Below are 25,508 nucleotides of genomic sequence, written 5' to 3'. Positions count from 1 at the left end.
ACGAGTAATGGGGAGAGGTTGATGGTATAAAACATTGTGAGAAACGGCTCCCTCTGAAGTGACATAGTTTTCGAGAAAGAAGTAATTTTCCTCGAATTTGATTTCGAGACCTCACATTAATTTTAGAATTTGAGGTCTCAAAATCAAGCATCTGAAAGCACAACGTTGTGTGAAAAGGGTGTTTTTCTTTCATTATTATCTCGCAACTTCGACGACCAATTGAGCTCAAATATTTAACCGGTTTGTTATTTGATGCATATGTTGAGATACACCAAGTGAGAAGAATGGTCTTTGACAATTACCAATAGTGTCCACTGCCTTTAAGTATGCAGTGTTTTTACGGCTTCATAAAAGAGGTTCAACTGAAATTTAATTGTGCCAAAAGGAACTGTCAGACAATGGGAGACTTTGGAACTAACGTGAGTAAATAAAATGTGGAGGTCAACTCGACCGTCTAATGTTGTTTACTCGTCTGGTTTTGCGAATTCTCAGCAAGGGTAAAGCCCGGTTCATACTTCATGCGAATGCGAATGCGATACGAATGTTGACGTCACAAATTAGCTTAGCTCGCTTTTGATTCGAACCCACAAGCTGTTGCAAGCCCTGCAGTCTTACCAACGGACCACTGGATCACAGTTAGCATGTATATATATATTTTATTTTTTTTATTTTTCTTTAGACATACACAATGATTTCAAGTTGGACAGGGGCTGTCAAGGTTAAAACAAAAGGATAAAACTGTCACCAAGACATGTGTAAAACCAGACACCCCTACCTGCCAACGATGAAAAAATATAAAAGGCAGTTTGTCTTACATCCTGCATGTGCTAAGGAGTTCAGTCCAAACCGTGACCTGGGGCCAATTTCATAGAGCTGCTTAAGCAAAGAATTTGCTTAAGCACGAAAATAGCTCGCTTGTTTTTCACATGTTACTAGCCAACATTTCATGCCATACACATTGCTTGTAACTGGTATTTAGCTGTTGTTTACTTAGCATAACAATTCAATTCAGTCTTGGCCGGTAATCTAAATTTTACCAAGCAATGAATTTTTTGCTTAAGCAACATTTTGTGCTTAAGCAGCTCTATGAAATTTGGCCCTGGGTTGTGTACATTCTTTTATCAGATGTTTTAAATGAATAAAGAGTGATCAAATAATTATGACATTATCGCAGTTCAGTGATAAGGGTATAAAGATAGTGGTAAAGGACTGTAGACTTTTGAACAGGATCAGCCCCTCCCCGCGTGACAACCCTGGGTTGAGTCTACTTTTGATCAACTTTTATACAACAAGCTATTTGCACAGCTTCGGTTTTTAAGTTGATAAGCATCAAACCCTGATGCAAACTTTGACCAGGCCTTGGTTTGCACAATCCCTTGATCTGAATTTATTTCAAGCTGAGTAGACAAACTACCCGGACGTCTTTCGACACCTCACACAATCTGAAGTCACATGTTATAACATTGAAAGGTAAGTTAAATCGCTCCATTATTGCGCAACTTGGCGCAATATTGTTTGCGTTTAAATGTAAACGTGTTCACTACAGTAAACCCCACCAGCAATTTGAATTAATTTATAAAAAGTATACTGGTTAAAATGAACTTGATTTATCTGACTTGATGACTTGTGCTTAAAGGGACTGTTAATTTAAACAAAAATAATGTGTATTAATACTCTTATAACTAAATAATGAAATTGCAACTGGTTCGCGTGTGGAAAGTAACACATTTGTAGCCTGCTCTAACTGTTTCAAACAATGGTCTGTTACTAAACTGCGCCAATAAAGTATCTAAACACTTACAAATGGTCAGATATATCGGAACCTGAAATAGTATGCCAAAAAATAATTTTTCATTTCTATTCACCGTTAATTTCTGCACATTTTGACACATCTTGTGTTGCGCTACGATGTTGTTTGGTGGATTTCTGGGCACTTGAGTGGCTTAAGGTCGAATTTCAAAAGTTGCAAAAGCCCCTATTCAAGCTAAATCGTTGTATTGTGACGAGTAAGATCAGCGTTTCTTTTGCCCGCCCTTTATAAATGATTTGTTTGTCGCGTTTTGGATAAATCGGTTGCGATGAACATCAGCAATAATTGTCAGTAACCAAGCAAAGGGGTCAAAGATGGGAGGCATACAACAAAATGGGTTAAGAGCCAGAATCCCTGATTATGGTAAGACAGGGAAAGGTGTTTCAAGATAACAGGAAAGATGGCTCAACTGACCAAACAGGAAAGAGGACGGATCGTTGGTTTGATAGAAGCCGGTATGTCGATTCGAGCTGCAGCTCATCAAGTTGGAACGTCACCAGCGACGGTCAGTAAAATGGTGGAATGGCTACCAAGCTCAGGGAAATGTGGACAACCTGCCAAGGAGTGGCCGCCCGAGTGTGGCTTCTGCAGCAGAAGAAAGTGAACAAGTCCATCAAGCCTGACACCACTCTCGAGGGATTGCGACGCATCCTGATCAGGAAATGGCAGGGGATTGACCAGGGACAGATCAGATGTCTCGTTTGGAGTATGAGAAGACGACTCCTTGCCGTTAACAGTGATGGAGGACACACCAAGTATTGAGGACAGGATATCAGCAGTTTTAGAGTTAAAGATACGGCCATAAATTTCATGGTCAAGTAAACGAAACGAGTTTGTGTCTTTCGTCTTGATTTTGTCTGAGTGTGATGCTTATGTGAGTTCCCTTCTGGAATTGGGGTGAATAGGGGTTTTTGCAACTTTTGAAATTCGACCTTAAGCCACTCAAGTGTCCATAAATCCACTAAACAACATCGTAGCGCAACACAAGATGTGTCAAAATGTGCAGAAATTAACGGTGAATAGAAATGAATAATTATTCTTTGGCATACTAATTCAGGTTCCGATAAATCTGACTATTTGTAAGTGTTTAGATACTTTATTGGCGCAGTTTATTTCGTCGTTCACTTTATTCCTTATAGGCTTTATTATTTTGTATGACTGGCGCGATGCGACAGTTTGATTTGCACAATGGTTGAATTAAACGACCCTTTGCGCAATTCGTGCGAAATAATGGAGCGATTTAACACTAGTGTTGTGGTGCATTGTGTGAAGCGGTTTATATTCCTTAAATTCTCGTACTGGGCCTCATCAGGTTTGCTTGGCTGACAGTTTGAACGACTATTACGTAAGCAATGACTGTTCTCAACCTAAGAGATCAGCTTGCCATTATTCGGCGGGGCAGTCGGGTCTTGGGCGTGGTGCCGTCAACATCTAAGGGCTCTCGCGGTTTAATTTATTTCAGTAGCAATGTACCTCTGTTATTTTATAATAAAGTATTCTAGACTATTATATTTATGGTGTCGCTTTCCAGTTGTTTGTGTCTGTTGAAAATCACTACAAATCAAAACATAATAATAGCATGACGTCACAGGTGTGGGTTAAATGGTTGAAATTTCTTATTTTTTGCAGGTCCGACGGAGTTCTGCAAACAAAATGAATGTATTTCAAGCAGTTAGAGGAGCACTGCGTGCAATGAGGACAGTGGATAGAGCAAGAAAGGTAAACCACTCCTACCTTTGGTGTTTGGAATCTTCAACTATTTTAATCATAGATATATTATGCCTACAAAAAACTAACCTGTGAAAATTGCTTTGATGGGGTTTTCAGCCCATATCTAATATCTTTGGTTTTCAATTTGGGGGTTTTCCTCCCTTATCTAACAAACTGAACATTTTTTTTCTCGTTTCATAAAGTATCCATCCTGTCATTGATGCTAATTCTGTTTCAGGTGTGATGTGAAATAAATAAACACCGTGATTAGGTCACGCTAAAATGTATACACAAATATTTATGTCTTTTGTTTTTGTTTGTATGTTATCAATTTAATTTCTTTGTCTTACCTCCCGTAGCTCATTGTGTATGATATATAATAGCAGTATGTATTGGAGCTTGTTTTAGTAATGTATGTTGTTGCTGATATTTGTTGTTGAATTAACGGAGTAGTATAAACTCCACATCAAGAGGGAAAAAATAAAACTAATAATATAAATAACAAATATTAATAATAATAGTTTAAGTAGAACAAAAATAAGAAGAAACAATAATAATAAATAAATACATTACTGATTTCTTTCAGCCTTATCTTCATCTGGCAAAAAACAAATCCACCTTCTCACTGGGTGGCAGTCGTTCAGAGTCATCCATGGCGAGTGCCTTTAAGATCCAGGAGGCTCCAGACCCTAAGACTAGCCCTGTCTGCTCTTATAACGAGTGGGACCGATTGGAAGAAGTCATTGTAGGACGTATTGACAATAGCGTTGTACCTCCATTCAATTCTGAAGTGAAGGTATGCGAAATTCGTTACATGATCTGTGAACCCCTTTTACCATAATCTTAACCTTAAACCCTAGCCCTAGGTCTAACCAGCTGACACTAAACCCTAGTGCAACTTAGTACTTAAAAAAGTACTAAACACTAATTCTATCCCCATAACCCTATAACACTACCTCACCACCAACCCTAGCCCTAACCCCAACCCTATAACGTGTAAATCGTCAGGTTTTGGGGGGACGGAACATTAGAACCCATGGGTGTCGGAATAGATTCAAATTATGTTTGGTGTCAACAATATTCAAACTGTTATTACCAAAGGTTTGCAGGTGTGGATCTTACATAGAGTTAATAAGGCTTGTCTTATCTCGAGCTAGGACGAGTTACTCGTCCGAACATAGGACTAGCATGCTAGCCCAAATGTTTTAATAACCTCCAAGGACTAGAGTCCTGACTCTTTTTGTAAAACCAACCCCAGATTCTTTAAAGGTATGGTTAAATGGGTAACTCTATTAATTTCCAATCCGATTCGGCACTGGGAGTGGATTTCACAAAGAGTTAGGACTAGTCTTATCTCGAGTTAGGACCAGTTACTCTTCCTAACTTAGAACTATCCGTGCAATTTGTATATCTCCTAGGACTAGTCCTAAGTTAGGACTTGTCCTAACTCTTTGTGAAACCGACCCCCAGGTCTGCTCGCCCGAGAAACACTGGGATTTCTTTGAGTCAAACAGCGGTAAGCCCTGGCCACGTGAGCATCTTCTAAAGGCAATCGCTGAGGTCGAGGAGGTATGCAACATCTTGACCCAAGAAGGGATCACGGTTAGGCGACCTGACCCCATTGACTTCGATGTGGAGTACAACACGCCAGACTTTAAGTCTACTGGTGAGTGGGGGATGTCATGATGCTTTACATAGAGTGATGAATAATAAACCATAGATAAGTAAACTTGCGGGTACAACCATGTTTGAATTTTCCTTTGAGGGAGTGTTGACTCTGAAAAGAGCCGGTTTTGTGTCGACGTTTCGATATCAAACTCTTTTCAGAGCCAACACACTCACTCACTTTAAGTCTACTGGTGAGTGAGTCATGGTTGAATATTTGCTTCATTATTTTTGGTATATTTAGTACATACATAATAATTATTACAATTGTATGTAGGTGGCCCAAAAGCCAAAATCGAATTGAATGGTTTGAATGATAAGAATAAACTATCAATAATAGTAAACTTGCAGGTATGGTTCTGTAGGATTTGAAACTTTGCATGGTGAAAATACGATACAGAAAGGTTTGCGGTAACACCTTGTAACGACTATCTCTGATGGGTTGGGGTGGTTCTGAAAAGAACCGTTGGTTTCAACTCGACGTTTCGATTAGTATGCTCTGATCTTCTTCTGGAGTATGGTTTGGTTCTGTTTTGAGGGAGTGTTGGCTCTGAAAAGAGTCAGTTCACAGTATACTCTTGAACTTTGAAAAGAGCTGGTGTCAGATGCAATTGTGTCCGCCATGCAATAGTGTCCGCTCCGGACACTTTTGCATATGCAATCGTGTCCGAGGCTATGCAAAAACCGTCAGGTGGAAATGCACATGACTGTACATGTATGTGCGTAAGCGAGCGTGCATGCAATGAACCTACGTAATGCAGCACTATATTCAAGTATTCTATGATGATTGCAGCAAATACCCAACGACCAAACATTTCTCATGTCATGCATGGGACTTAGCTTGTAAAAAAAGGCGAACGTGTATTGTCGACCAAGGGCGTTAGTTTACTGCGACACCGGTTTTGGTCTTGGCATTTTGAACAGTACACTCTGCTCGAAGACAGGCAGCGTATACTGTTCGAAACGTCGAGACCAAACTGGCTGTTTAAAAAAAAGTGTTGAATTTGTTGGGGAAAAAACAACCAGATCTAGATGTCGAACCCATGCACGTACATAATCACCGTAGTTTCACATGGCTTTCATGGTTCTGGAGATTCGAATCAGTGGTTTTATTGTGTTGCCGAAGTGATGAATTACACAACTCTGCGGTTTCATAACCCCCTGACAATGTCAGACTTTTAATAATGTAGGCTCTGAGCATGGAAGTAGCTAGCCAGGCCTCCGTGCCGACTGTTGGCGGTTTTTAAACACCCCCGTGCTAACCCACCCACACCACCAAATAAGGGTGTTCCATAATGAGAAAATTGTGTCAACATAATAGATGAATGTAAGAAAAATTCGGGCAAGCCGAATTTTTGAGCGACCCCTGAGCAGATAACATAGCACAATCGGGTAACCACCATTGTCAACCAACTGACTTTGATTCCTGCGTGGTTTTTGAGGCCAATTGTCTGTTGCTAATCGGGGGACTATGTTTTCCTGAATCTAATCGTGTTTCCATTGTTATGGGAAACTTTGATCGCATTTTCAGATCGCATTGTCTACGTTTCAAGTAGATTGAGGTCCGTGTTCTTAAGTTCAAAAGTGCGTTTACCTTTAGGTTCTATTTCATTTCCAATTGTCTGTTGCTTATCGGGGGACTATGTTTTCCTGAATCTAATCGTGTTTCCATTGTTATGGGAAACTTTGATCGCATTTTCAGATCGCATTGTCTACGTTTCAAGTAGATTGAGGTCCGTGTTCATAAGTTCAAAAGTACGTTTACCTTTAGGTTCTATTTCATCATTTTGTGGTAAAAGTAGACCTTTTCGCTAATAGTGGGTGCGTTCGTTTTAATAGCTTCCCTGGGTAGACCCCGGTGTGTGGCGGGTTTTTTTTCTTTCTAGGAAAACCGTGGGTAATTATCTGCACACGCTCGTCCTGGAAAAAAAAACGTCACACACCGGGGTCGACCCGGGGAAGCTAAACGAACGCACCCTGTGTTGAATGAAGCGCATGCTGGTCTAGCTAGAAATCAAACTTGATCGCTATGGCTAGACCAGCATGCACCTCATTTCACGCCTACTTTTATGTACCGAGTATTTGCGATACTAATCTAATCGCATGACGTCATTAATTGAGTAGGAGTGCGTTTTGGTGACCTCCAACCAGAAACATTGGTCATCGGATCGGATGAGCGTTTTTGCGTGTTCGGTTGAGCGCGGTGACGATGCTATTCAGACCAACCGATAACCGACTTGTTGAGTTGGTTGGGCCTTGGTTGGGGTCGCCAAAAGGCACTCTAGGGCGAACTCGCCTAGAGGTCAAACGGACCGTGGTTGTTCATTGGCCAATCCTGCGCGCTGCGCGTACAATCTTTGAATTCCATATGACTGTCATCATCGGTTTACAATAATATTGTCAACATGGCGTCTTGGTGACGTTAGTGTATCGGGTCTAAGTTTTGTTTCTTCTACAATGCATTATCTTTTTCGGGGTAAAATCATTTTAAAATTGCGAAAGAACAGACATTCAAACTCATTTCTGTTTGTAATCTGCAAAATTTTCACAGGTTTGAAAAAAAAGTTTGGACAGTATTATCAGCACTTTTATGGTATCGAAGAGCACATCTTAGCACTTTATACCGTTAGTGAGCGGGGAAAATTTATGTCACTGCACTTTTATGTAATGCTGCAGTAGTTCTGTGAAACCAGTTCCTGCTGTTCTGGGGGGGGGGGGTCTCCAGGCATGCACGGTGCTAGCGCAGACCAATCAAAATACATGAAATGCTTACGTCACTGCATGAACTGCGCCATAATATCATGTTGATAATTGATGATAAGATCATGAGTGCCCAATGTCATGGCGTTCTCGATTCTTTGAGTATCAGTGCTACCGTCATCCAATGAAATCACTGGTTCTTTAAACCCAATACCCAGTACCAGTCTACAATGCTAATTTATGTTTTCTCTCTAGGCATGTACTGCGCCATGCCTCGTGATATCCTATTGATTATTAGTGACGAGATCATTGAGTGCCCAATGGCATGGCGAGTACTGTCATCCAATGTAATCACTGGTTATGTAAAGCCAATACCCGGCACCAATCTACAATGCTATTTTTGTATGTTTTCTCTCTAGGCATGTACTGCGCCATGCCTCGTGATATCCTGTTGATCATCGGTGACGAGATCATTGAGTGCCCAATGGCATGGCGTTCTCGCTTCTTTGAGTATCGTTGCTATCGTGAACTCATCAAGGAGTATTTCAAAGCTGGAGCTAAGTGGACCACTCCGCCAAAACCTCTCATGTCGGATGAGCTGTACAACGAGGTGGGTCCCAGACAAAGGCCCTTCTCGAAACGCCGGCTTCAGCTTTGGATTCGGCTTCAAGCTAGCTTGGTCCCGCGAGTGTTTTGGCAATTATTGCGCGTGCTGTGTGTGTAAGCAGTCATGGTTTCAGACGAGAGGACGGATCCCGAAGCCGAATCCAAAGCCGAAGCCGTGGTTTCGAAAATGGCCAAAGTTTCGTTAATTTGCTTATGTAGGCCCTATATAAATAGTTTGCTTTTTGCGCATAACTCGTTACTCAGTGACGCTCCTGGCGCTGTACAGTATTTCCTGCAAAGTATGTGGACTACCCCGTTTGAATTATAAGACCTAGTACCGTGTCATGGTTTACAGGGTGCTTTGGCGCAACATGCTGCCATTCCAGCCATGAGGAACACCGGGCGAACCCCTTTTCTTATCGATAAGTGTACTGGGTAATATTATGTGCATTATACAACGTACGGGACCAACGGCTTTACGTCCCATCTGAAGGACGAAGCAATGGTTAATTTAAAGTGTCTTGCCTAAAGACACAAGACGTGTCATGACTCAGACGCGAACCCTGATCATTAACACCAAAATTCGGTGCTCGTAACCGCCCGGCCACCACGCTTCCACACTCCCAACGTGGCTAGTTATTAGTTATAATCAAGATACGGTAACTTTATATGTTGTTTAATACGTTTTGTATCTTCCTTATGTTTAGGATGTTGTTATGTTGTCAGCAGCCGAGCGGACGGAGCAGCACCGTTCAGGGCGCCATTTCACCACCGAGTTTGAGCCGTGTTTTGACGCGGCAGACTTCATGAGAGCTGGCAGGGATATCTTTGTGCAGAGGAGCCAGGTTTGTTTTGTTCATACCCCTCAATTGAAAGGGTTTTGATACCTTTTGTCTATCAAGTCTTTGGCCATAAGCCTTTTTGAGGTATGGCGGACGTGATAGGATTGTCTTGTTTGGTTCAGGTGTATGCATGGTATTTGCAGTCAAATTTACCCAAACCTTATAGTGTTGTAGCATTGTGTCCCCCATATACCAAAAAGGCTTATGAAACGAACCCCTTCTCACTGTGAATGAAGATGTTAGTAATGTAATTTACCTGTAAACGTTTCAGCTTCATTAGTCGTAAAGTTTTCGAGAGAAAAAAACTTTGAACCTGGGAAAATTGAATGTAAATTTGTGGACTAGAAAGAGTACCCGCAAACCCTTTTTAAAATGACGTCACATTCCCTAACAGCGCCCTCACTGTGGCAAAAGGAGGCAAATCAGTGGACGGTTGTTGTTGTTGATAACAAAATTCCGCACAAAATCTGGCAAGTATTTATACGCACATATTTAAGGGATTCAAGTAAACCCTTCACTTTATTATATTTCAAAACAAGTTTTGTGTATAGCCCCACCCCCCCTTTCTTCTTAAAGGCAGTGGACACTATTGGTTATTGTCAAAGACTAGCCTTCACTATTGGTGTATCTCAACATATGCATAAAATAACAAACCTGTGAAAATTTGAGCTCAATCGGTCATCAAAGTTGCGAGATAATGATGAAAGATGTCACAGGAATTTGTGTGCGTTTAGATGGTTGATTTCGATAACTCAAGTTCAAAACTTGAGGTCTCGAAATCAAATTCGAGGAAAATTACTTCTTTCTCCAAAACTATGGTACTTCAGTGGAGCTGTTTTTCACAATTTTTGTACCACCAACCTCTCCCCGTTACTTGTCACCAAGAAAGGTTTTATGCTAATAATTATTTTGAGTAATTACCAATAGTGTCCACTGCCTTTAATGCAAATTACCCCTTTGAGACTTCAACCAGACTTGAGTTTTTATAATTAAACCCAACTTGTTTCCTAATGCAACCTCTGCAGGTTACCAATAGATTTGGTATTGAGTGGATGAGAAGCCATCTTGGAGACGAGTACACCATTCATGAACTCACCTTCGAAGACCCCCGCCCCATGCACATCGATGCCACCTTCTCCATCCTTCGCCCTGGCCTCATCCTCGTCAACCCAGAGCGTGGATGCCATCAGATTGAAATCTTCAAGAAGGCTGGATGGGATGTGGTGGAAGCTGCCCAACCACTCATGCCTAACGGTATGGATGAGATTCAGAGTATCTCGACCCCTGAAAATCTCTCACTTTTATTAGAACCACTACAGCCCAAACAAACTTTTAAAGGAACACGTTGCCTTGGATCGGGCGAGTTTGTCTCTATAAAAAGCGTTTGAAACCGTTCGTTATGAAATGCATAATGGTTAGAAAGATGTTTTAAAAGTATGATATAATGATCCACACATGTATCACTCAAAATTGCACGGTTTTTATTTTACGTCGCGAACTAACACGGTCGGCCATTAAATGGGAGTCAAAATGGCCGACCGTGTTAGTCGACGAGGTAAAAAGAAAACCACGCAATTTCGAGGCATATTAATTGTGTAGATCATTGTATTCTACTTTTACAAAATCTTTCTAACCGTTTCGGTTTTATATCAAAAGGTTACAGAACGCTTTTCAGGGCAACGTATTCCTTTAACTAAAGTCCTCAAGTTAGGACATAACAATAAAACTCTTCTTACCCTGGTGGGGTAAGCTGGTCAAACAATATAATTACACGACATACTCAAATGCTCGTTTGTGTACAATTTAATGGGGAACTCCCTTGGGACAGTGGACCAGTCTTTTTTGTAAACAAATCCAGCGAGTAAACGACCTTGCCCTGGCCCCTCAAACAGTAAAATTGTATTTCTCAATCGTATTCTCTTAGAAGAAATGGGGAACAAATAAATTCATACCCAAAATGGCAAAAGTACGCACCAGATAGGCCTAAGCACCAAAAATAACGTTGACATAAACAGGTTACAAGCCAAAATTACATTAAGTTTACATTGTTGCGTGACTTGCGCTCCACTCACTGTTTGCTTAGCAAAGAAATTCGTCAAGTGGTATTTTCTGCTAAACAGCTTTATGAAATTGGGCCCTGTTAAATAAAATAAAATATATGTCATCTTTTCATGAATTGCTCTCCCTACAGAACATCCATTGTGGCTTGGATCCCAATGGCTCTCAATGAACGTCCTAATGTTAGACGAAGACCGCGTCATGGTAGACTCCAACGAGATACCAACCATCAAGATGTTCGAGAAGCTTGGGATCAAGACCGTCAAAGCATCCATGAGACATGCTAACTCCTTCGGTGGAGGCTTTCACTGCTGGACCAGTGATATAAGACGTCAGGGAACTCTGCAGTCTTATTTTTAAATGAGGGTGGTACCATGTTTGTTTGCATGGTGCGATATCGTGCAACTGTTTCGTAAAGTTTATTAAGATTAGAGATGAGAAAATAAGTGCGTGTTAATAATGTTCCCTAGTTTTTCAAATTGTTCAATTTGTCCACTTTAAAGGCAGTGGACACTATTGGTAATTACTCAAAATAATTATTAGCATAAAACCTTACTTGCTAATGAGTAATTGGTTGATAGTATAAACATTATGAGAAACGGCTCCCTCTGAAATGACGTACTTTTCGAGAAAGAAGTAATTTTTCACGCATTTGATTTCGAGACCTGAAGATTAGAACTTGAGGTCTCGAAATCAAGCATCTGAAAGCACACAACTTCAGCAACCGGGGTGTTTTTTCTTTCATTGTTATCTCGCAACTTCGATGACCAATTGAGCTCAAATGTTCACAGGTTTGTTATTTTATGCATATGTTGAGATACACCACGTGAGAAGACTGGTCTTTAAAAATTACCAATTGTGTCCATTGTCTTTAAAATGAAGTCTGCTTGCCAGGAAAAAAATAAGGGAAAATTGCTAAAGTTTTGTAAACCTTTGTACTTGGCTTGGTAAATTCTCTGCAATGAGGTCCAATAGGGGAGGTGGAACTGAACTTTAAAGGCAATGTGTTCATTTGTTTTTAAGAACCGTTCGATTGTTTTAAACCCTATGTCTTAAAATAAACTATATACTTCTGAAATGGCTGCCTAATTTTCAACCCTTCACAAAAGTGAGCAGTGCTTACCCAATCATGAATTACTTTCAGACTTGTTGGTGCCATATTAAAGTTGAGACCATAAGCTATTCGTACCCCTAAACCTTCTCCTCCAGAATCATATACCTTTTATTCGGCAGCCATTTCAAAAGTGTATAGGTTTTTTTTAGACACCCGGTACAAACTATGCCCCTAACCCATGAAAGTTTTACTTCAAAAGGTGGTTGCGTTTTTTTTAGATATCGCTGAAAATCCTGAGCGAATGTCCACACAAGAACAAATAAAACCTAATAGGAATACAGAATCTGAGAAGTGTTGAGACAGTAACGCTTCGCAATGGCACAACAAAATGATATCATTTTACTTAACCAAATACTTTGCAGTGAAATGTTTCGTAAAAATGATTTTGCTATCGAAAGCTGCGTATAGGCTTCTAAACCAATAGTTTGTATTGCCATGAGTTTTACGAGTGAGTGCCAAACGGTCCGTTTCAAATATACTCCAAAGAACTTAAATTTTATTCCACGAGGCATTGTTGCATCTTCTGTGCACACTGTGGATTTTTTTGTTCCTTGTCCTAAAACAGTTACTGTTGTGGGGTGGATTTCACAAAGATAGTCCTAACTTAGGACTAGTCCTAGGCAATGCTAAGAGATAGGACTAGTCCTAAGTTAGGACCAGTAACTCATCCTAACTTAGGACTGGTCCTATCTCTTAGCATTGCCTAGGATAAGTCCTAAGTTAGGACTACCTTTGTGAAATCCACGTTGGGTACTCAATGATTGTATGGTAGAAGTGTCTTATTAGCGGTTTGTTCTAAGCTTTGGTTAGTTGATTCTTGCTCTCTTTGGTTTTGGTTGTAGTGGGTTTGTTTCTTTTTTAGTGAGGTGTGCTTATCTATTTTTTAACGGTTATAAGAAGGAGTGAGACTCACATTTTTTATTTCATCAAATTAACGTTTGCTTTATTGATTGAGTACTTTATTTAACGAACAATTTATATAATATCGTAAGAAAGCTTTCAAATACATTTTTTATGGTAATCTCTGTGCTTTATAAGCATACAATTTCTAGTCTTTATAAGACTCTAATATCACAAAATAAATAAATAGATGTCATGACAGAAACCTGCATTTTTGGTAGAAAGATTCTTTGCATAGATGTTAAATTTACATCGAGGATAAAGAATAGTATTTTTTTGGTTTTACCCATATACACCGATGTATGAAGCAGTGTATACTCAGTTATTTCTTTGCATAGTCTGAAATTTCTGTAGCCGAAAAACTTCCACAAACAACACATTGTTCATGTCCGTGTGATCACAAAAAGGTGTTTGTTTTTCACTGTACTGTCACCGCCTCGTATCCATGCCAAATTTCATAAAGCTGTTGATCACAAAAAATGTGGCTGAGCACAGAACAATCTTGCTTAGCAGCTACAGGGCCAAATTGCATAAAGCTACTTCAGCAGAAATTATTGCTGAACAAATTTCTGCAAGACTTATCTGTACAAATTAGCAAGATACCAGCGTGGTACCAATTGGTACATGTGACACGGTAGTTTGGCTGGTAACCTAATCTGGTAAGCATGTTGTGCTAAGCATCTTTTTCTGCTATTAAGCAGCTCTATGATATTTGCCCCGATCACCTGCCAAAATACCATTGTGTACATTGTTTACTCTAGGATTTCCTGTTAATTTTACTTCGCAGAAACAAAAAATGCTAGCAAAGTTTTCTGCTTACCAGCTATACGAATTTGAGCTCGGGTGAGACTGCAAAATTGTATAGATATTACACTTAATTCTAACGCAGTACGTCATTTTGCCTTCTGGTTGGCGCATTGGGTTACAACAAAGCTTTAAGTTGGTATGGAATAAATATGGTTGGAAAAGATACTTCAAAAGTAGAAAATGACGTTATGTTTTTAACAGTTATACTGAATATAGACCACTTGCATTGTATGCCACCACGGAGATCAAACACTAGTCACTGACGCACAAAATGTTGATTTGTGCAACTCTTAATCATGTTTAAATGAGAGCGGGATTGGCTATTGCCAGCTTTGGAGTTTGCCGAGTTCCCTCGACGGGGAAGATCATCAAAAAACAAACGATGTAAGATTGTACACCCTCCAAAAACTCTCAGCAGATGAAAGGTTTTATTTGACCTCAGTGGTGGGCGCTGTTTGGGCCTATGACGTCGTATGCAAGGGATTCATAACGTACTCTCTAAATGCAAAGGAGTGAAAAGGCACTCTTTGAAGAGCCATATGAGGGACAACTCTTTTTTGAGTGGTCTTCCACTCTTTAAGATTAAAGTCTGCATCGTTGTTGAGTGATTTTTCACTCTGTCCTGGGGTGAAATGACCACCACTCTTTTTAAAGAGCTATTATGAGGGACAACTAGCAATTCAAAGAGTGGTGTTTTTCACTCTGTTACATTTAGAGAGTTAGGCCGAATCCGAATCGGCGGCTCAGCTACGGCTTCGACTGTTACCTAGGGTGTTTTATAAGGACGTCCTATACCTCAACGCATGATGACACGGTAATCTAGCCGTAGCCGTAGCTCTAGCCGCAAATTCGCACACGGCCTTAAAGAACACTGCTACAGAGTCGTGTCCCTTGACGACGACATTGTGTTAGTATTACTCATGGGCGTGGTTCTAGAGGGTACCGTACTCATATTGGAGCGGTCCTTTGACGGTCTCTTCACCTTAGTACCGCACCGGAGGAAGTTCCTCCAGAGAGACCAGACTTTCTTATTACAGATGAAGGAAAGGAAGATGAGGAGACCTTGACAGGAGTTGAGAATGATGAAGATGTACCAAAGAGCGGCTAGGTCACTGAATGCTGCTGCAAACCCGAAGATCCACGTAAAACCCATCAGGCTGGAGATCTACACAATCAAAAAAAGAGTGATCAAACATTTATAAAACCAGGACTACATCCTCCAATAATGTGCATTAGTACACCTGTAGTGGGACAAAAAACCAGCTACAAGTACTTTGGTACAATCGCTCATTGGTGTCCTAAAGAAGTCTGTCCCCGGAAATTCCACCACCCACATGGGAAGAATACAGGGCTGTGGGGGGATTGTTCAAAAGAGGGCGCTATCAGAAGAAGTTTGTACAAAAATCGCGTATAGGGAACAACATGTTTTTGTTTTGTTTTATATAATGTTTAAGTTTTTGTTTAGGGCGGGGGTCTCCTGCCACACCGGCTATTCTTGTATTCTTAAAATAAGGTTACCAGCCAAAAGACAATGTACTTGTATAAATAATATCATACATTGATATTTTCTTCTAAAAGCAGTTTTATGAAATTGGTCCTTGATTTTGCAGTGAATCGAGTACCAAAAGTGAAAAGTTTACCTTGACATAAATGACGAGCTCATTCCGCATTCTTCGCTCCTTCGATTCGTCAGAGCGAAGCATCCCTTCTGTCTTTTTCTTCGCAGAGCGGATCCCACGCACGGTGAAGCTAAACAAGACAGTGTTCACGAGTACAATGATACCGATGGGAAGCCCGAAGGCTATCAGGTTGGTGAATCCATCGCCAATCCAACACACATTCTCATCGCCATACCATAGAGGGATATCAGTGCAGTCACACAGATGGATCACCAGGCATGGCAACACGATTACCATGGCAACACAAACAGTAAACAGGACCTCCAAGAGGAAGGTCCGCATCTCAAGATCCAGGCGACGGATTTTTGACCCGTAGGCAAAAGTTCGGTGCAGGTCTAAGGCCAAGACGCTGGTCCAGAGGACTGCTGATAACCAGAAGAAGTGGCCTAAGAAAGCCACAGCGGTGCAAGCAGCCGGATTGCTGGTTGCTGTGCCACTTAGAAGGAGCAATAACTGCGCCATGAAGAGACTGGCTACCAGTCCCATGATGGCTACACTGATGCGTTTACGGAGCTCCTTGAAGAGACAATACGTAGCAAATGTCGCCGCTGCAGCAACCATCGAAATGATGTTCCCAACAAGGCTGAGTATTTGCTGGGCTATAACTTGCCGTTGAGGGAGCTTTCCTGGAGTTTGTTGTGGAGGCTGGGATGGAGGATTCGTATTGAATGAACACACTCCGATCATCTCACCGTGACGTACATACTCACTCTTATTAAACACATCTCCAGTCGGTGTGTAAACCACTGCTCCAGGATTGTCTACATCATCTTGGAAAAGCGAAGAGTTGAAAACCTCCAGAGGGCAAGAGAGCGTCTTCTCAGCGCAGATCTGTAAGTCGGTAAATTGGTCAAACAAATTCTCCCGCCTTTTGAAGTTGGCTCGAACTATTGTCTGATTCAACGGGAACCAAGACTTGGATGCGTTGACGTAAACGAAAGTGGTATCATTTTGAACAGAGATGGAAAATTCAGTTTCATTGATCCAGCGGTCATTGCAACTTTCTTCAAGCAGACGTTCACATTGCTGATGCACTTCGACAGACCACGTGTCACTGACGTTAAACATCCAACACAATGGAGACTCCGAAATAGCCAGAGATATTTTAAGCTCATGACGTAATGCGCCGAATGTGGTGTTTCTTCCAGCGGCCATGAAAGAGAATTTGGCAATTCCTGCGCAAGCTGGTGAGGGTAGTGATGGAGAGACTATGTCAAGTCTTTCACCAAGTTCAGGGATTTCTCTAGCGATACATTCCCGTACGTCTTCGTCTCGAAGGGAATCCAGCTCAGAAGGAAGACCCGCCTCACATTGGTCCCCAAAAGTGACAGTCACTCCAATCTCAATATCACCATCGCCACCTTCTCTGTCGCCACACGCCTGCCCCATAGACCCAAAGTCCGGAACACACTGGTTCTCGTCCAGCAGGTAACCGGCAGAACATGACAGCTTACGGCACATGGAGAGGAATGGATTGTACACTTCATTCACTGAGCATTCAATTGTTTCAGTTGTAGCCAGAATCTCGCTGTCTCTGCTGACTTGCACTCTTCCCCTGGACCGGAAGTTAAAGATGATGGAAATTGGTGGTGGGGCTACGTCTGGTGGTCCGGGTATTCCTGGTACTCCTGGTAGTCCGGGTAACCCCCCACCACCTGTTGGTTTAAGATGACCACCTCCAAGTGGCACATCAGAACCACCTCCTGATGGCCCTTGAGAACCGTCAGGCCCAGGAAAAGGCATAGTTTCGGGACGTACCACAGTAGGTCTCTCAGGTGCTATTCCTCTTAAATAGAAAACAGGAATATCTTTGTAGCAATCCGTGGCGAGGTCCACTCGATCCGGCCCGTTGGGGAGATTACAAAGAGCGCAGTGTGGATTCCGGAAGAGCTGTTCACCAAGATTCGTCACGGTGGTGAGTGCTGTGTACGACTCACACGCGTCGCTGAGGGCGTCCTCCGCTGTTGGACAGTGACGTATAACATCCGGGTAACAACCTCGTGGAGGAACCAGTATGCCCTCTGTTTTGGAAACTTTGAAGATGACGTCACAGCCGAGCTCGTTTTCGACCTGGTTGAGGTTTGAGATTGAGTTTTGCAGAAGCTCAGCGGCACTGTTGGATTTTGATTGCTGATCCCCACAGTCTACAAGAATTTCCCATGGGATTAAATCGGTCTGTTCTTCCCCGTGACAAAGACCGCAATATATATTGCGGTAGTGGACGCCATTGTTCGTTCCATAGCATGGGATTGTAGCAAAAACGTCATCTTGGTCTGGGTTCTCACATTGAACAGTCGTCTGGGTGTCAGCAGTGTCTTTTGGACAGTTGGTTACTAGAAGATACTCCTTTGAGTTTTCGGTCGGTGCAATGCAAGAGAAACTCTGCGGCTGTTTTAAATGAAAAGATATCTGATTTAAAAACGAGTTTGAGTTTTTTTACCAAAATTTTTGTTACATTTTTGTTGTATACTGTTTGTTTTTTCAAGTGTTTTGACTGCTTTACTCTTAAAAAAATTTGGGATGTTGAACTTTAACTGTTGGTTAATTGGACTTCATCAAGGGACATTCGTTTGGAGCTAATGACTTTAAGTTAAAAGGGTTTCATTACACTGCAATCGTTTAGTCACACAACGGCTACACCATCCGCTTGGTGGCAAACCATCTTAAAACCCATTTCTTGCTCGTTTTTCCATAAGAAAACTTGCAAAACAGTTACAGCGACGTGATTCCACGGTAGGTTGTTTTGCAGATAACAATTATAATCAAATGGTTCCAAGCTGTTAACTTTAGCTCGATGAACGATCTGTAGTTCAGCCACGAATGAAGCAAAAATAACAAACAACCAGTACAAAAAAACACTTAAGTTGTTCAAACTAACTTGCGGGTACAACCATGGGGCTTCTTCCCCCAGGGTACAACCATGTATACAACTTTACTTCGAATAAACACTGCACTCAAAATATGCTTGGTTAAGATGATTGATGGTTCCAGCATGTTTACTAATTACTAAAGCTTTTTAAATGATCCATCATCATTGAAACAATCAGTGTTCATAAAAATCAGGCTCTCGAAGGCACTGAACACGTTTGGTAAATATTGTCAAAGATCAGTATTCTCACTTGGTGTATCCCAAGATATGCATATAATAACAAGCCTGTGAAAACGTGGACTCAATTGGTCATTGAAGTTGATGAAAGAAAAAGCACCCTTGTTGTACGAAAAAGTGTGCTTTTAGATATGATTAAAAGGCTTCTAGTCACGCAATCCTTTGTGACAAATTAAACCCCCAAAAAATCAAAAACTACGTTTCTTCAGAGGGAGCGTTTCTCACAATGTGTTGTATCAACAGCTCTCCGTTGCACATTACGAAAATAGGTTTAAGCTAATATATATTTTGTGTAATTACCAAAATCAAAGTTTTAAAAAAAGGGGCACATGAAAAGATCCTTGTGAGAGTCTACGACCAAACTCACCTCAAATCCTTCCAAGTTTATTCCAGAGGAATTGTCACTCTGTTGCGCACTCCCATCACACGTCCCGGTGTAGTCTTGGCAGCAGTCGTTGAAGAAGACACAGTCTGTGTCACAATGGCACAGGTTTGGCGGTTCGCCAGAGAAATCTAGCATTGGCTGACAGCCAAGGCTACTACAAAGGTGTTTGTCGCTGCACACGCCAACGGTTATGTTGCTTTTGGTTACAGGAAATACTGTGTGTAAATAAGTAAATAAATCAAGAAATTAAAGGCACGTGGACACTATTGGTAATTGCCAAAGACCAGTCTTCTCACTTGGTGTATCTCAACATATGCATAAAATAACAAACCTGTGTGAAATTTGAGCTCAATATTGGTCGTCGAAGTTGCGAGATAATAATGAAAGAAAATACACCCTTGTCACACGAAGTTGTGTACTTTTAGATGTTTGATTTCGTGACCTCAAATTCTAAATCTGAGGTCTTGAAAACAAATTCGTGGAAATTACTTCTTTCTCGAAAACTACAACACTTCAGAGGGAGCTGTTTCCCACAATGTTTTATGCTATCAACCTCTCCCAATTACTCGTAATACCAAGTACGGTTTTATGCTAATAATCATTTTGAGTAATTACCAATAGTGTCCACTGCCTCTAAACAACATAGATCGCTTTATAGAAATATCATAATACAAAGTTATTTAGCACAATTATTTCAAAACTATTTGTTGCAGACTTATTTAGCACCGAACTAGAGCAGAGTGTGGGTTCATGTCCCGGTCGTAGCATTTGTGTCCTTGAGCAACAACTGCTTTGTCCTTAGGATGGGACATTATAATCCGTAGGTCCCGTCCCGTATATACTGATTGGACACGTGCAAAAGAACACATAACACTTATCGAGGACGTGATTTTTACCTATAAGTGTTCTAGTGTATTGATTACGTTTACTTCTGAGTCATCATTTGTGTCAATTCGCAAAATATAAAACATTAAAATGATATTTTTTCTGTCCACACCATTTTGGCGGCCCAAACCACCACGTGAATTGATGTCGGACCCCTTACCCCTACCCCCATTTGCTCAATTACATACACTTTGGTAATTGTCAAATTCTCACTTGGTGTATCCAAAAATCATTATGCATAAAATAACAACTCTCTGACAATTTGGATTCAATTTGTCATCGAAGTTGAAAGGGAATGATAAAAGAAAAACACCCTTCTTGCACAAATTTTGTGACTAAAAAAGGTTCCAGGCCTGAAGTATTTTAATAATTGAGTGAGAAATTACCTCTTTCTAAACTACGTTACTTCAGGCGAGCCGTTTCTCAATCTCATCTTGTTGTACTCTCCAGTAAGGTTATTCTAACAATTATTTTGAGTAACTACTGTCCAATGCCTTTAAATTAAAATCGTTAAAAGAAAATGAGCCGAAAATAAAAAAAATAAAATACACCCAACAAGTTACCACAATAAACCATGCGTGGTTCAGTTTGGAGATGTCTGTGCCGACAACTAGAAATCTGCGGAAGTGTTGTCAAGAAGCTTTGCTATAATAATATAGAGGGGAAACATCAGTCAAGGGCACCACGAAATCCGGTTTAGTTGGTCTAAGAAAAATCACTCTACAATCATTTCAGACCACAGTGGTAACTATTCCTCAATTTGTTTCCTTCATGCTCACTGGAAAGGAATTTGTGCTTCCTGTTCGAGGTGTTTACCTTGGTAATAGAGCGTTGCAACGTGGGTGGCTGGCTGGCCATGGCCGCCCCACGTTTTACTTGTGTTTGTCAGATTAGGAATTCAGAATAAAAAGTTAAAGGAACACGTTGCCTTGGATCGGACGAGTTGGTCTGTAAAAAGCGTTTATAACCGTTTGTTATAAAAATGTATATGGTTGGAAAGATGTTTTAAAAGTAGAATACAATGATCCACACAATTGTGCCTCGAAATTACGTGGTTTTCATTTTACTTTGCGAACTAAGACGGTCGGCCATTTATGGGAGTCAAAAACTTTACTCCCATAAATGGCCGACCGTGTTAGTCGACGAGGTAAAAGGAAAACCACGCAATTTCGAGGCGTGTTTGTGTGGATTATTGTATTCTACTTTTAAAACATCTTTCCAACCATATGCATTTTATAACAAACGGTTACAAATGCTTTTCAAAGACCAATTCGACCGATCCAAGGCAACGTGTTCCTATAATAGGCCTCTATAGCCCTGAAGCAGCAATGATGAGTCTGGATCAAAAATATGAGTCTTTTTAATCTTAACCTATGACATTTGTCGAGACGTAGGTAAGATGGACAATTTGTATTTGATACATAAACCTTCCAAGGAATTCTTGAGTAACTTCTATGATGTTCACTTGCATACTTCCCTATTAAGATCCCCTGCATTGGCCGCCATCTTTGGTGAAACGTGCACGTGTGACGTCATTGGCCGAGAGTTGTGCGCAGTGCGTAAACGCGTGCACTGTCCCATTGGTTTCCATCAAAGATAGCGGTTCATGACGTCATCTGCATTTCATCTACTTTCGTGCCGACTTTCAGGAGGCCCAGAATGAGGTTTTCATGTAGGCCAACATTTTATATACGGACTCTCAACACAGGACGAAGTTATTTTGCATTACCAACAAGTAGGCTACGTAAAACCCAGTTTGTTTGTTTTCTAGTTAGGTAAGTTACCCCTCCCAAAACCACACGCTGCACACCTATTTAGAACAAAGACCAGTATTCTCACTTGGCGTAGCCCCAACATAATGTATACAAAAACAAATCTGTGGAAATGTGCACTCAATTGGTCATCAAAAGTGCATGAGAATATTGAAAGGACAAACAAAAGACTTCAACTCAGGATTTTATTATTAATTTGAGTGGGAAATTACCTCTTGCTAAAAAACTATAGTTACTTCAGCCATTTCTCACAATGTTTGAACTATCAACAGCAGTCTCCATTACTCGTTACCAAGTAGGTTTTTATAAACTACTAACAACTATTTTGAGTAATCACCAAAAGTATCCAGTGCATTTAAAACGTGTTACGCCCCAGTTACCTTGACGTACAAAGTCATGAAGTGTCGTAGTAAGCATGTAAGGCTGAAAAATCACAATAAAAAATTCACAATAATTTATATGCTTTGATGTAAAAGGAAGTGGACTATAGATAGCAAACACTCACCACCATTTCGAGTACCAGTAGCTCCTCGTGCCTGCCGCCGTAAAGGAGCGTTTTTGCAGGGCGGCATGGGTGTCCCCAAATCACGCTCAGCATGGTCACCGGCCATCGTAAGGATAACCTGCGTGAAGATCAGGAGTAAATATACAAGTTGTTTCCATGCCATTGTATTGAACACAGGGTACGATTTCCCTTGTATAGCAGAGCAAAATAATGCTGCACAAAATGTATCGGTTGCTACTGAAAAATTACGATTTGCTACTCAATTCAGTTCAGTCGAAGTTTGTTGCTACAAAAACTGCTGGACGATAGCGTTCCCTGAAACATTACAATTTAGTAGTTTGTCTTATCATCGTGGTGTTTCACCATGAATGAAGGAATTCACATTGGAAGATATTGGATATTAGTGTTTTGCGCGCAGTGAGTAGAAACTTTTATACTACAGTAATTCCCTTCCGAGACCACGTGTGTGATCTTGGTCCGTATCCTGTTTCGTCATTGACTTTCGTAGTAGGCTGGATTTTCCAACGCTGACAAAACGTGTTCAGACTATAAGAAAGCCAAGGTCAGGGATTGGGCTAAAAATATGTTTTTTGGGGGAAACAGAGCTCCGTGTTATCGAGGCGAAAAACATGTGAACTTTATTTACACTAAGTGTGGTCGACCTTGTACATTCTTTCAGTGTTCTGGCAGGCAAGATACTACACAGGGTCCTATGGGAAAGTTGACATTTGAGTCATAATTTCCACACAAATCAAAGAATTATAAAAGTAAAGGCTGGATAAGTTTTGAGATGTGCCCCCTTTCATCGTATCAAAAGTTGAAAAGAATTAGACAGTGCAATCTCCATAAAAAAATATGATTGTATGCTTTCTTCCGTTAGGCTGTGTACAAATCCTGCCTGCAGGAAGTCCAGGCTCTGTGGCTCTTTTGTAAACATGTGATGTCACAGGTCACATCATAGAGAAACCAACAATATACAATACATTGCACAATAATATAATACAACACGACACAATACAATACAGTACAAAACAATACAATAAAATACAACACAATAAAATACAATACAATACAATACATAACATGGAAGTTTCGTGGCCGAGCCGATAGGAACACCGAACTCAAGCGCTGGTGTTTCTGATCAGCAGAGTGATGGTTCAAGTCCCAGTCGTGACACTTGAGTGTCATCAGGCAAGACACTTAACAAACCATTGCTTCGTCCTTCGGATGGAACGGTAAGCCGTTGGTCCCGTGTGTTGTGAAACGCACGTAAAATATCCAAACGCACTTTTTAGTTATTATAAAAGGAAGGAGGGGTTCGTCCCGATGTTCCTCGTTTGATTGGCAGTATATTGCGCCACATAACCTTGTAAACCATTGCTATGAAGAAGGATTAGAGCTGCTAAGCACAAAAAATTGCTTAGCATGAAATTGTTGCCTTGATAAAAACAAGATTAACAAACAAATTTCCACATGATTTTCAGGATAAGCAAACAATAGCTGAACACCAGTAATAAGTGATATGCAAGAAATGGAAATTTGGTTGGTAATCCTGTTTTTTTCAAGGAAGAAATTTTATGCTTATCAAATTTTCGTGCTTAGCAGCTCTATGAAATTGGGCCTAGATCTCATAATTCAATCGTAGTCCCACATACCCTGCAGGGAATACGGTATGTTAAAGCGCCAGGTGCGTCACTGAGTGACAGATATGCGCGATATAAGACGTCACGAAAGTGTTATTAAAACAATACAATACAATAACAATTTTCTGTCCATGCATGGGAAAGTTAATTGGCCCTTCGTTTACGTAAAAACACACTAATATAAAACACCAACGTAGAGAAAGAGTGAGCCTAAATAGAAAGTTAAAAAGTGGACCATAAACAGATAAAGGGCAGCAACTGAAAAAGGCAGATACTGAACAAACCGCATCCTTTGTCCCACACCCTCCATGGTCACGTCACCACGTTACTCAATAGTTTCGCAATATGAATGTTTTTTACTTATAGGCGCGTTTTGAACATTGTTTGTTTAGGATATCAAGGTCAAATAAAAAGGGTAAAACCCATAAGCAAATGACTGACGTCACTAGCAACACATCAGATGTGCCGTGTCAACTTGCACATTAATTGTACCATGGAGGATTGTACGTGACACCATAGAGCAAGTAATTATCCATGGTAACTCCATGCTTTATGGAGACACTACCCAATGACGCTTGGGGCACGATGACGTCACTCATCGGGTACACTGACGTCACTCACTGGTGATAACGAGTATCAGCATGGGCAATTTTGGTTTTTATCAAAGAAATTTGGACTAAGAATCGTGATTTTGAACATGCAACTTCCGGATTAACGTGTTATTTTATTCCTCCATGCTCTACTTGAGCTACATTATCTAGCCCCTTGCTTTGACCTTTATACCACTCAGAAGTGATTTGTTTTTCTTTCTTTTTTGAGTGAAATGTGCTGGTTGTTTACACAACTCCCATAAGGGCCCTCGATAATTATTACGTAAGCGGTTCTCGCCTCCCGGCAAAGCCTCACCCCAGTGACATTACGTAAGCAGTTCTCCCTTTTACTTGCACTGTGGAGTACATGAACTTTGCTTTTATGCATTGGGTGGTGCATGGAGGTCTATTTCTACCTCCATGGAGGGTGTATGAAGAGCAGATGCCTCAAGTTTCATGTAGTTAACCTTCACTGTCTTCATAAAGCAATAAACTAGAATCACTTGCTCCCTACGATCAGACCATTCTCTAGACCACAGCGAGACTCTGCTGCTGGAGATACTAGACTAAAAACAAACTCCTCCACTGGCGGATAGACTGTACAGCATTAAACTCTGGAGCAAAAGACTATACACACTCCTCCATGACGGATATACTGTTCATGCACAGATTAGAGGGAAGCCATTCTCTATACGGCAGAATGGAACTGTGATGATCATTTAACTTCGAAC

General features: G+C 40.9%; 2 protein-coding genes across 2 annotated transcripts; one reads left to right on the top strand and one right to left on the bottom strand.

Annotated features, from left to right (window-relative positions):
* The first annotated feature begins 1,328 nt into the window (after positions 1-1,328).
* On the top strand, positions 1,329-14,346 carry LOC139949609 (glycine amidinotransferase, mitochondrial-like). The gene is made up of 8 exons (XM_071948046.1): positions 1,329-1,470; positions 3,440-3,529; positions 4,107-4,316; positions 4,991-5,186; positions 8,305-8,495; positions 9,199-9,336; positions 10,359-10,587; positions 11,525-14,346. Exons 2-8 carry the CDS (start codon positions 3,464-3,466, stop codon positions 11,749-11,751), a joined length of 1,257 nt encoding a protein of 418 aa, XP_071804147.1. The 5' UTR covers positions 1,329-1,470; positions 3,440-3,463; the 3' UTR covers positions 11,752-14,346.
* A 190-nt stretch (positions 14,347-14,536) lies between these two features.
* On the bottom strand, positions 14,537-25,284 carry LOC139949600 (uncharacterized). Its single transcript, XM_071948022.1, has 5 exons — positions 25,094-25,284; positions 22,545-22,662; positions 19,365-19,597; positions 15,853-18,279; positions 14,537-15,377 (listed from the first exon to the last, which is right to left on the bottom strand). Exons 1-5 carry the CDS (start codon positions 25,175-25,177, stop codon positions 15,087-15,089), a joined length of 3,153 nt encoding a protein of 1,050 aa, XP_071804123.1. The 5' UTR covers positions 25,178-25,284; the 3' UTR covers positions 14,537-15,086.
* Positions 25,285-25,508: the final 224 nt, after the last annotated feature.

This window comes from Asterias amurensis, chromosome 17, assembly GCF_032118995.1.
Source record: "Asterias amurensis chromosome 17, ASM3211899v1".
Classification (NCBI taxonomy): domain Eukaryota; kingdom Metazoa; phylum Echinodermata; class Asteroidea; order Forcipulatida; family Asteriidae; genus Asterias; species Asterias amurensis.
This window is presented reverse-complemented; position numbering and strand designations above follow the sequence as displayed.

Excerpts from the sequence above, each read along its gene's own strand:
- LOC139949609 (XM_071948046.1), top strand. The coding sequence starts at position 3,464 with ATGAATGTATTTCAAGCAGTTAGAGGAGCACTGCGTGCAATGAGGACA. Across the intron at positions 9,337-10,358 it reads TCTTTGTGCAGAGGAGCCAG|GTTACCAATAGATTTGGTAT; the intron begins GTTTGTTTTGTT and ends CAACCTCTGCAG. Across the intron at positions 10,588-11,524 it reads CCAACCACTCATGCCTAACG|AACATCCATTGTGGCTTGGA; the intron begins GTATGGATGAGA and ends CTCTCCCTACAG.
- LOC139949600 (XM_071948022.1), bottom strand. The coding sequence starts at position 25,177 with ATGCACCACCCAATGCATAAAAGCAAAGTTCATGTACTCCACAGTGCA. Across the intron at positions 22,663-25,093 it reads GCTTACGTAATGTCACTGGG|GTTATCCTTACGATGGCCGG; the intron begins GTGAGGCTTTGC and ends ATCTTCACGCAG. Across the intron at positions 19,598-22,544 it reads TACTGGTACTCGAAATGGTG|TATTTCCTGTAACCAAAAGC; the intron begins GTGAGTGTTTGC and ends ATTTACACACAG.